The 12208-nt window shown below is 41.5% G+C and overlaps 1 protein-coding gene across 1 annotated transcript; it reads left to right on the top strand.

The window, feature by feature from the left end:
• Positions 1-607: 607 nt before the first annotated feature.
• Positions 608-11512, top strand: EIF4G2 (eukaryotic translation initiation factor 4 gamma 2; the record flags this gene model as incomplete). Its single annotated transcript, XM_081280375.1, has 23 exons — positions 608-623; positions 665-807; positions 2126-2190; positions 2441-2506; positions 3033-3173; positions 3803-3905; positions 4475-4606; positions 4687-4753; positions 4932-5083; positions 5581-5691; positions 5854-5937; positions 6025-6123; positions 6348-6489; positions 6588-6748; positions 7082-7195; positions 7782-7907; positions 8010-8114; positions 8206-8421; positions 8507-8765; positions 9056-9260; positions 9405-9616; positions 9720-9841; positions 10670-11512. The coding sequence occupies 23 exons, from the start codon at positions 608-610 to the stop codon at positions 10733-10735; spliced, it is 2907 nt and encodes a 968-aa protein (XP_081136501.1). The 3' UTR covers positions 10736-11512.
• Positions 11513-12208: the final 696 nt, after the last annotated feature.

Here is a 12208-nt window from a genome sequence, read left to right as displayed (position 1 = left end):
GGACCTGAAGCGATTCCCCGCGCGGCGCCCCGGGGGCGCCAGGCCTCAACGCTGCAGGCTGGTCCCAGGACGCCTGGCCCACGCTGGGCAATCTCAGCTCCCTAGGGGCGCCAGGGAAATCAGTGCTCAGACGCGCCACGGACAGGGGTTGGGTAAGGTAGGAAAATCGTGCGTTTTCTTCCCAGGTTGCAGCAGCAAAAACGAGGAGGGAAAAGAATCGTGTACAACGCGAGCTCAGGATCCGGATTCTGGGAACAAAGAGCCTATGCAGGAAGACCAGGCAACCACACCAACGCACTCAAAAGGGCTCTCCAGCTTTTACGCAAGCGGCCCGCAACTCAACAACGTTCGGCTCCCCTTACGCCACTGGCTTGGTCCCAGAGCCTTCGCGAATAAGGCTTTGCGCACTGCGGCGGGGCTGCGCCGCAACCGAGCTTGGCCCTCTGGCTCCTCCCCGCCGGCCTGCGCGGATTGGTGACAGATGGCAGCCAGGTTGCTGATTGGGTGGCGAAGGAGCCATTCGGGGCGGCTCTGGTGGGTTCGGCTGCCCCAGAGTGATAAGTTCGGCTTCTGACACGCCTCAGCGCCAGCAGCGAGTTGGAGCTCTATGGAGGTGGCGGCTGGTACCGGGTGGTGGCTGCAGCAGGGACTCCTCTGAGCTGAGAGTTTCAAGCCGTCCCCGACTCCTTCCTCCCCCTTCCCTCCCCCTTTTTTGTTTTCCGTTCCCCTTCCCCCTCCCTTCCCCGTCCCCGACGACCGGATCCTGAGGAGGCAGCTGCGGTGGCAGCTGCTGAGTTCTCGGTGAAGGTGAGTGGAGTCGCCGCCGCCGAGCGGAGCGCTCTAAAATGGCCGCCGCCCCGGCCGCTTCTTCTCGTGTGGTACAAAATGGCGGCCGCAGGCGGAACCGGGCGGGGCGACCCTATTTTAGCGTTTCCTCTGCACTCGGGGCATCTGGAAATTCCTGGCCTTTGCTCTCCTTTGCCGTTTCTGATGGAGTAGAAGGAAAACTGCAACTTGACTACGCTTCATGTCGGGTGTTGGCAGGGTGCGCCGACGAGGCCAGGCGGGCCGAGGCACGGTGTGCTTGGGCGGCGGGCGAGCGTGGCGCGGGCGCGCGCGGCGGCGGGAGGGCGATGGGCCGCGGGCAGGGCCCAGCCGTTGGCGCGGGACCAGCGACGCGCAGGAGTCCCGGAGCCCGGCCTCCCGGCGGGGCGAAGTTAAGCGGGGCCTGTCGGCCGGCTGCCCTTCGTGGGGGGAGGCAGAGGGTGAGGGCTTGGGCCCCTTTGTCGGCCCGCGGAGGCAATGGCGAGGCGGCTGTCAGTCCCGGGGGATTTATGGGTGGGAGGGGGCCTACCCAGAGGCGGCGGGTGGGCCGGAGGCCGCCTTCCTGCCCCGAGAACAAAGAGCCGGGCGCTGAGCCGGCGGGGGCGGCCTCCGCCGCTGCTCCCGCCGAGGGACCCACGGCCTCGCGGGGCGCCTGTCGGTAGCACTTACCTAACTCCATCCGGGGTGGGAGGAATCCGCTGCTCTATTGTTCCCAGGAAGGGAAAACGGGGCGGAGGTTTTGCTGCCATGTTGTGGCCCTGGTCTTCCGCCTGCCGAGTGCCTGCACGCCTGGGCCGTCGGCGAGTCTTAACACAACCTGCCTTCTGCGAGAAGGAGGGACGGGCAGTGAGGAAAGCCGTCTTAGGCCTTGTCCAGGCGGTGCGGCTCGCCACCGAGGCAGCACAATTATGAGAGCAGACATTTCCCACCTAGTGTTCTAGGTGTTGATAAGTTATCTTTTAAGTTTTAAAGATAGTAGCATGTGGCTCGGTTTTGAGCAGTTTGAGTTCTTGTGTGTCTTCGAGGGCTGGTCTTGCGTCCTTGAGCAGCCGGCAGTTTCTTTAAAAAAATTCTGCGCATTTGTTTTTTGAGTACGTTCTATTTTTAGTGTTATGAGACCTGCAATGCAGTGAAAGTTAAATCAACTGCAGTGCCAGGATCTGAAATAATTTATTGAATGAAGGTGTATAGATCTGTGTGTTAGCAGTGTCTAATTTTGATGCTCTTTCTCATTCTAGGTTTTTCATTTCTCCCATCCCCTCCCTTCCCCACCCTATCCATTAATATTATTCTTTTGAAGATTCTTCGTTGTCAAGCCGCCAAAGTGGAGAGTGCGATTGCAGAAGGGGGTGCTTCTCGTTTCAGGTATGTGTAGATTTCTTTAGGGGGATGGTTTGGAAAAGTGATCACAAAATAAGAAGTCACTACCCTAATTCTGACTTAACATGCTACAATTTTTAAAGTCCTTAAGTTTGTTTTTGGTTTTTTTTTTTACTGACAGTTTTCTCATTAACTACTCAAAGAATAAATGCAATTATTAGTGTTTTTAATAACCTTTATTCCTTTAGAATGAGACATGATTGGTATAATGAAGAAAAAAAATTTTTTTAAATAGTGCTTCTTCGGGCGGAGGAGGAAGTAGGGGTGCACCTCAGCACTATCCCAAGACTGCTGGCAACAGGTATGGTAAACATGTAAAAACATCAGCTTAATAGTAGATTAACTCTTGGTCATCCCTTAAATAGATCATCTAATGTGAGTTGGGACTCTGAAACCGCTTATTCTTGGGTTATTTTTAATGATGTTATTTTTTGAAATCAGTTATTATTCATGCAAGGTGTTTTATATGGAATATGATCAACAAGATATTAGTGTTCTCAAGGTGTGGCTCCTGGACCACCTGCATTAACATCATCTGAGAATATATACTGGAAATGAAAATTCTTAGGCACTACCCCAAACCTGCTAAAGCAAAACTGGGAGTGGGCCCAGCAATCTGTTTTATGAAGCCCTGTGAATGATTCTGATATACCATACTATTTGAGAATCAATGATTTCCAGAGTTACTTTGTTGTGGGGCAGGTAGGGAAAGCATAGCATAGATTTTTCTGTTTGGTAGAGTTTCTGATCAGTGTGACATTTGGTGTGTAACTGGCTGCTGTTTCACATTTTCTTGATTTATGAGTCTCTTTTTTGACGTTAATCAGCGAGTTCCTGGGGAAAACCCCAGGGCAAAACGCTCAGAAATGGATTCCTGCACGAAGCACTAGACGAGATGACAACTCCGCAGCAAACAACTCCGCAAATGAAAAAGAACGACATGATGCAATCTTCAGGAAAGTAAGAGGGTAAGTTTTAAAATCTGCTTTCATAAGAAGGAAGAAGTATAGATTAGCTGTATTTATATACTATATATGTTATACTATTCATAAGGTAATGTTCGTGCCCAGAGAGCATATTTTTTTCTAAATGTTTATTTTTTTAGTTGTAGTTGGACACAGTACCTTTATTTTATTTATTTATTTATTTATTTCTATGTGGTGCTGAGGATCGAACCCAGGGCCTCGTACATGCTAGGTGAGCTCTCTACCACTGAGCCACAACCCCAGCCCAAGAATATATTTTAGTGAATGTTAATGTTCACAGTATCCCAAATAGTCTTAAACTGAAGAGAATCACATCAGTATTTGTACTGCTGGTTCTAGTCAGTTGGTTATAGCCATAAGCCTGTTGTCCTGGCATTTCCATCTTGGCTTAGTGTGTAACCCCATTATGGTAGGGAGTATTAACTATCGCAGCTAATGGTCTCTGTTTAGTCCCTGATAATGAGGCCTTTGTGCTCTTAGTTTTCAAAAAGGTTTGTTGTCAGACAGCTGGGAACCCCCAATTTGACAGATATTATAGTCTAAACAACAGTGACAAGGAAGAACCTTTATTCTGTTTGCTGATATTTCAAATGTGATTCTTTTTTCCCCAGCATACTCAATAAGCTTACTCCTGAAAAGTTTGACAAGCTATGCCTTGAGCTCCTCAATGTAGGTGTAGAGTCTAAACTCATCCTTAAAGGGGTCATACTGCTGGTAAGTTTTAAACGTTGGAAACTTGGGAAGACAAAAATATAAACCCTAGATTGTTGTTTTGTTTGTTTTTGCCTTTAATCATATCTTAACCCTGAGGTCTGAGTTAGATGGACATGTGTTTCTGAATGCTGATAGTAATAAAAACAGAACGATTAGCTTTGTCATAAGATTTAAGAGTGAAGTTTAAATTGTTTATACTGTGTTCAAAGGGCTATCAGCAATCTATTTGTTTTCCTTTTGTAGAAATGAATTGTATGATAGCAAAAGATTTTTAGTGCCTTTTTACACACACACACACACACCCCAGTACCACCACCACCCCTTTGAACCTCTGGCCTCTTATGTGCTAGGCAAGTGCTCTACCACTGAGCTACATCCCCAGCCTTCCAGTGTCTTTTCCAACTTGGTGGTAGGGGAAGAAATGAGAATACATGAGGTCTTTTTAACAATGAAAGAAGCAAAGAGAAATACTGTCATGAGATTTAAGACTACCCCAAAAAAATGGTCATAAAAGGACTTGTTTGAAAAGCTGCCAGTTGATTTATTTTTATAAATGACTTCCTCTGTAGATTGTGGACAAAGCCCTAGAAGAGCCAAAGTATAGCTCACTGTATGCTCAGCTATGTCTGCGATTGGCAGAAGATGCACCAAACTTTGATGGCCCAGCAGCAGAGGGTCAGCCGGGACAGAAGCAAAGCACAGTATGTGGTGACTTTTATTTGCTTATTTTAAAATTGATTTGAAAGATGACGTTAATAAAGCCTGTGCCTTTTATTTTCAGACATTCAGACGCCTCCTAATTTCCAAATTACAAGATGAATTTGAAAACCGAACCAGAAATGTTGATGGTAAGAATTTGTTTATATTTGAGGGCTGGGATGTAGCTCAATGTAGAGTGCTTCTTTAGCATAAGCAAGGGCCTGTGTTTGATCCCCTGCACCACACCAAAAAATTATGTTTGATAGTAATTACATACAGTATATTTTCAACCTAATTCTAAGTGTTGGCTTTATTTTCCCCCTTTAGTCTATGATAAGCGTGAAAATCCCCTCCTCCCTGAGGAGGAGGAACAGAGAGCCATTGCTAAGATCAAGATGTTGGGGAACATCAAATTCATTGGAGAACTTGGCAAGCTTGATCTTATTCATGAATCTATCCTTCATAAGTGCATCAAAACAGTAAGTATTACTGGGAATTTACACTTAAATTAAGATAATCAATGAGAGCATCTTTGGGAGGAATTGAGTCAATTATAATTGTTTTGTGCCATCTTAGAAAGTAGATTCAGTGGGGCTGGGTCTCAGCAGTGGAGCACTCGCCTAGCACATGTGAGGCCCTGGGTTTGATTTTCAGCCCCACTTAAAAAAAGATGATGTGTTCAACTACAACTAAAAAACAAGTTAGTGGATGGTTAGTGAAATATTTAGATGGCCAACAAAACTAAATGCTGTAGAACAATGTTTAATATGAAAATATGCCGTGTGTTTTATAAAGTAAATGTTGAAGTGATTGCCCACATCAGAACTGCTTGTTTTGAAGGGATTGCCTTGAAACAAATCAATAGAACTATACTAGATGCTGTAGGAACTATGAATGGATCAGTGCAAAGCGAACTACTACATAACCCAGAATAATTAAAATTTTGTCAACATGTGGCCTTTCATTCTTTTGGTAGCTTTTGGAAAAGAAGAAGAGAGTCCAACTCAAAGATATGGGAGAGGATTTGGAGTGCCTCTGTCAGATAATGAGGACAGTGGGACCTAGATTAGACCATGAACGAGCTAAGGTGTGTATGTTGCTGATGAAAGCAGTATATGTACTTTATTTTTTGACATTAAAGGGGGTTGCCATGGTCATTTACCTTGGTGATAGTTTAGAAGTCTTAAAGGCCTAAGACAGTACATATTTATTTTAGTTCTTTCAATTATGTATTTTTCTCTTTTATCAGTCCTTAATGGATCAGTATTTTGCCCGAATGTGCTCCTTGATGTTAAGTAAGGAATTGCCAGCGAGGATTCGTTTCCTGCTGCAGGTAAAACTGGTTTGTTTGAATACGTTGTTAAAGCTGAGTTTTTCTGTTCAGGAATATAAAAATGAAATTTACACTTTTAAATTACAGGATACCGTAGAGTTGCGAGAACACCATTGGGTTCCTCGCAAGGCTTTTCTTGACAATGGACCAAAGACGATCAATCAAATCCGTCAAGATGCAGTAAAAGTAAGATGATATGTGTGTATTTAATCAAGTAGACTTGAAGTATTTTTATAGTAGCACAGGGACACAAACCCTCCCCATCTTATTTGAGATTGTCAGTGGGAAGTTCTTACAGAAACATAGCAGTCTAACATTCTATAGGTTTTTCTGTTTTCCCCAATATTAATTTTAGTTTTCAGTAAAATAGTGTTCAAAAATGAAAGTACTTATTCACCTCATTTTCAAAGGATCTAGGAGTGTTTATCCCTGCTCCTATGGCTCAAGGGATGAGAAATGACTTCTTTCTGGAGGCACCGTTCATGCCACCCAGGATGAAAATGGATAGGGACCCACTTGGAGGGCTTGCTGATATGTTTGGACAAATGCCAGGTAATTTTTGAACAGAACAGAAGTTTGGTTGAACTAAAAAATTAGTCTAAATTTTTTAATAGTAGAGTTTTAAGAGTTGCTCATGTATGTATTTTAAGGTAGTGGAATTGGTACCGGTCCAGGAGTTATCCAGGATAGATTTTCACCCACCATGGGACGTCATCGTTCAAATCAACTCTTCAATGGCCATGGGGGACACATCATGCCTCCCACACAATCACAGTTTGGAGAGATGGGAGGCAAGTTTATGAAAAGCCAGGTAAGAAGGCATTAGGAACAAGTGTTAATATTGCAATGTCAATTTATTTTGCTTCTTTATATAAAGATACAGCTATTTTAGGTGTCCTTTCTAAACTAAATTTACATCCTTGGCAGTTATTTCAAATTGAGTGAAATACTTATTAAGATTAGTAAAGTCACATTACTTTGATAGTTAGGCTAGATTTTTATTCTTCCCTGTTTCATCTTTTACTTTCTCTGGGCAAATTCAATTAAGCTTTCCCTATGGCTTGGCTCATCCCTTTGGTACTTGATTACCATAATTTGTGGACCCCCTTTTTATCTAGACTTTCTTTCTCCCTTTCTGAAATAGGGGCTAAGCCAGCTCTACCATAACCAGAGTCAGGGACTCTTATCCCAGCTGCAAGGACAGTCGAAGGATATGCCACCTCGGTTTTCTAAGAAAGGACAGCTTAATGCAGATGAGGTACATTTGCCTATATTACTTATGTATGGTAGTTTGTCGATTCAGAAAATCTATTGCCCGATGATTATAAAAAGACGCGTTATTAAGAGGACTTATGCTGGAGTTCTTTTCTTTTTTCTCTCTTTTTCTGTCTTTTTCTTTCTTTGAATGTCCAGCGTCCTATGAGCGAAGATTATGAGATATGAGGGCAAGACTTTATTAGTTAGGGTGAGGAAAATGGTTGTCAGTATGTTGTTCCTGGTTTCGTTATAAGCAGAGTGATTTAGCAAGATGTTTTCTGAACTTCATTTAATTTGCTGGGTTTTTATTTTAATAATGCTAATCCTAGGAGAATTCCAATGGAAATGTAAGGTTTATGACAATATCTTATTCTTCCGTGGATCAGGTCTTCAATTTTCTTGCCAGAAATTAAATGTATTACGTTAACATTGAATAACTTTTTTTAGTTTGTTTTTAAGAAACATTTCTGCCCTAGATTATATCATGTCTGTAGAATTAATTTTTAGGATATTAGAGTGTTAAATGTAACGTTAGCCAACTATATGTATTAACTTGGATGTCTGGTATGGTTTGTTTTTAATTCCAGATTAGCTTGAGGCCTGCTCAGTCATTCTTAATGAATAAAAATCAAGTGCCAAAGCTTCAGCCCCAGATAACCATGATTCCTCCTAGTGCACAACCACCACGCACTCAAACACCACCTCTGGGACAGGTATAGGCCCCATAGTATGACATCATTCTTCCTTTTTAACTTCATGTTTTCTTCCACTAATGTCACATGTTCCTTTTATCTATCATGTTGCTTATCTTTTAGACACCTCAGCTTGGTCTCAAAACTAATCCACCACTTATCCAGGAAAAGCCTGCCAAGACTAGCAAAAAGCCACCACCGTCAAAGGAAGAACTACTTAAACTAACTGTAAGCATCCAGTGGTTCTATAAATAATCTTTAGTTCTTGGTATATTTGGAATAGAGAAAACAAACAGTAATTGGATTGTATTCTTTTTAGGAAACTGTTGTAACAGAGTATTTGAACAGTGGAAATGCAAATGAGGCTGTTAATGGTGTAAGAGAAATGAGAGCTCCTAAACACTTTCTTCCTGAGATGTTAAGCAAAGTAATAATCCTGTCACTGGATAGAAGTGATGAAGATAAAGAAAAAGCAAGTTCTTTGATCAGTTTACTCAAACAGGAAGGGATAGCCACAAGTGACAACTTCATGCAGGTAGAATACCTTTCCTGATTGTGTAATAAGAACTCTCCACTCATTGAAAACTGTAACAAACTGACTGTTGTGTTTTCCTTCTAAGGCTTTCCTGAACGTATTGGACCAGTGCCCCAAACTGGAGGTTGACATCCCCTTGGTGAAATCATATTTAGCACAGTTTGCAGCTCGTGCCATCATTTCAGAGCTGGTGAGCATTTCAGAACTAGCTCAACCACTGGAGAGTGGCACCCATTTCCCACTCTTCTTACTTTGTCTTCAGCAATTAGCTAAATTACAAGATCGAGAATGGTTAACAGAACTTTTTCAACAAAGCAAGGTCAATATGCAGAAAATGCTCCCAGGTAAGAGAATGCTGGTTTGTTAACACTAAACCTAGAAGTTCTTGGTAACTTGAGTGGATTTATGTGGATCAGACAACTTTACCTTTCCAAGTAATAATAAACATTGCCCTGGATACATCTTAAGATCTTATTTTAAAAGGGGATTATCATATCTTTTTACTTGATCCATGTATTAAAAGAGTTCATTTTGCAGTTGTGGGGTTGTAGCTCAATGGTAGAGCACTTTCTTAACAGGCCAGTTGGATAAAGTGAACTGCTACTCAATGATGCAAATGATTTTATCTCTTCAGAAATTGATCAGAATAAGGACCGCATGTTGGAGATTTTGGAAGGAAAGGGACTGAGTTTCTTATTTCCACTTCTCAAATTGGAGAAGGAACTTTTGAAGCAAATAAAGTTGGATCCATCCCCTCAAACCATATATAAATGGATTAAAGATAACATCTCTCCCAAACTTCATGTAGATAAAGGATTTGTGAACATCTTAATGACTAGGTAAGATGAGTGGCCTTCTATAAACAGTAACATCCATGTTTTATTTGCTAGAGAATAAGTCTGCAAGGCAGGGAGCTAAAAGTTGTCTGTTTCTTGAGCCAGATAACTCACTTTGTGGTTCTAAAAAGGCTTCTTTTTGTCCAGCTTCTTACAGTATATTTCTAGTGAAGTAAGCCCACCTAGCGATGAAACAGATTCTTCCTCTGCTCCTTCCAAAGAACAGTTAGAGCAGGAAAAACAACTGCTTCTTTCTTTCAAGCCAGTGATGCAGAAATTCCTTCATGATCATGTGGATCTACAGGTCAGTGCCCTGTATGCTCTGCAGGTGCACTGCTACAACAGCAATTTCCCAAAAGGTGAGATGACAAGTGTTAAAGGAATTAGGAGTTCAGGGGCAGTGCATGATGAGAAAGCCCACTAAGTGGAGATTTGGGTTTTTTTTGTTGTTGTTGTTTTTAGGCATGTTACTCCGCTTCTTTGTTCACTTCTATGACATGGAAATTATTGAAGAAGAAGCTTTCCTGGCTTGGAAAGAAGATATAACCCAAGAGTTTCCAGGAAAAGGCAAGGCTTTGTTCCAGGTAAATTTTTTAATTTGGTTTGGGGTTTCTTGGTTTTTGTTTTTCCAGTTTCGTTGGTAGTATTTCAATGAGTAGTGCGCTAGTGCGCGTGTGCTCGCTCCCTCCCTCTCTCACTCTTGTAGCCACACAAAATACCTGTATTTTATTTGTGTTTATGTGATGCCAAGAATTGAACCCAGTGCCTGCCTCACATGTGCAAGGCAAATGCTCTACCAGCTGAGCTACAACCCCAGCCCTCAGTAGTTCTTTTTTAAACTAAAATACAGGCAAAAGATAGTCCTGAAAGTTTCTTAATCCATACATATCATTTTGTACTGTTCAAAGCTATTAAAAGTGGGCAGTTAGCAGCATGAAGTAAAGCTAGGAGGTGAAATTATGCTTAAATCCTAGTGGTTTATAAGATGTTGAACTAGAGGTGATTGACAAAACTTTTTGGTATTAAAAGTACTTAAACAATTTTGGTGATTGGAAGTTTATTCTTTTTATTTATTCTGTCTGTAAGTAAAGAACTTAGTATAAAGGTTCTGGTTTAGTAGTTTTCCAAGGGACCAGGCTTTGGGAAACTGTTGTACAGTGTCATACCTTACTCCTAAGGGTTATAGAGTAGCCTCACAGGGATCATCTTGAGACTAAAAAGATTTCCTGAAATGTAAGTGGACAAATGTCATACTAACCTTGAATTAAAACTTAAGACTGATTTACACAGTACATTTGCAACTGTTTGCAGTAATCAAAATGTGGTTTAAGACTTTTGCCCTTGGGTAAATGTTTGGTTTTGGTTATGTCTTGAACCTGCTGTTGCATAATAATTACAAATCTAATTTACAGGTGAATCAGTGGCTAACCTGGCTAGAAACTGCTGAAGAAGAAGAATCAGAGGAAGAAGCTGACTAAAGAACCAGCCAAAGCCTTAAATTGTGCAAAACATACTGTTGCTATGATGTAACTGCATTTGACCTAACCACTGCGAAATTCATTCCGCTGTAATGTTTTCACGATATTTAAAGCAGAAGCACGTCAGTTAGGATTTCCTTCTGCATAAGGTTTTTTTGTAGTGTAATGTCTTAATCATAGTCTGTCATCAAATATTTTAGGAGTATCTTTAATGTTTAGATAGTATATTAGCAGCATGCAATAATTACATCATAAGTTCTCAAGCAGAGGCAGTCTATTGCAAGGACCTTCTTTGCTGCCAGTTATCATAGGCTGTTTTAAGTTAGAAAACTGAATAGCAACACTGAATACTGTAGAAATGCACTTTGCTCAGTAATACTTGAGTTATTGCAATATTTGATTATCCATTTGGTTGTTACAGAAAAATTCTTAACTGTAATTGATGGTTGTTGCCGTAATAGTATATTGCCTGTATTTCTACCTCTAGTAATGGGCTTTATGTGCTAGATTTTAATATCCTTGAGCCTGGGCAAGTGCACAAGTCTTTTTAAAAGAAAACATGGTTTACTTGCACAAAACTGATCAGTTTTGAGAGATCGTTAATGCCCTTGAAGTGGTTTTTGTGGGTGTGAAACAAATGGTGAGAATTTGAATTGGTCCCTCTTATTATAGTATTGAAATTAAGTCTACTTAATTTATCAAGTCATGTTCATGCCCTGATTTTATATACTTGTATCTATCAATAAACATTGTGATACTTGATGTACTTTTATGTGACTTTCAGTAGCACCTGCAGCTTTGTGGGGAATTGTTAGCTTTTGAGGGTTAGAAGATGCATCTCAGTTTGAAGATTTAGGAACTTTTAAACTATTTTTTCATAATGGGACACAAAATGAGTAATTTCTCAGGTCAGTTTATTAGAATTATATTTATATAGAACTATCAACAGTTTCTGTAATCAAAGACCATAAGTCTCATGAATTTAGAAGAATGTTGCTATCTATGCATAGCAACCAAAACTGGTATCTTCTCATCAGGCTGAAGTAGGTTGATAATCTGTTCTCAGGAATATTTCACATCCCCTCTTAAAATCCATTGTCCCAGTAAAATTATCTGGCATCTGTATTCAACTAAATGTTCATCATGGGGGTTAAGATGTATTTTTCAGAAACTCCTTAAGGATTTACCCATGCTCCCAAGCCTTGGAAGATTTTTCACAATCCTGGGCCTAATGTTAAAACTTGGGCAGGGACACTACTGCCACCTGAGAAGAACAACCTGGTCTTGGTTTACAGAAACCTTCAAGGCAGGCAGTAGTACATCATGCTAATGGGCACTGTTGAAAGAGGCCCCACCTACTAGAAAGGGGTGATAGGTAAAGCCAATATTTTTGTGTTCCATTGAGATCGGAAAGGCTAACCTTTTGTGGGGATGGTCATCACTAAAATTCTAACAATTTATAGCTTTGGGTAG

This window comes from Spermophilus citellus (genome assembly GCF_964194105.1).
Source record: "Spermophilus citellus genome assembly, chromosome: 2".
In the NCBI taxonomy this organism is placed as follows: domain Eukaryota; kingdom Metazoa; phylum Chordata; class Mammalia; order Rodentia; family Sciuridae; genus Spermophilus; species Spermophilus citellus.
Note: the sequence above shows the minus strand (reverse complement) of the source record. Positions and strands in the feature narration are given on the sequence as shown.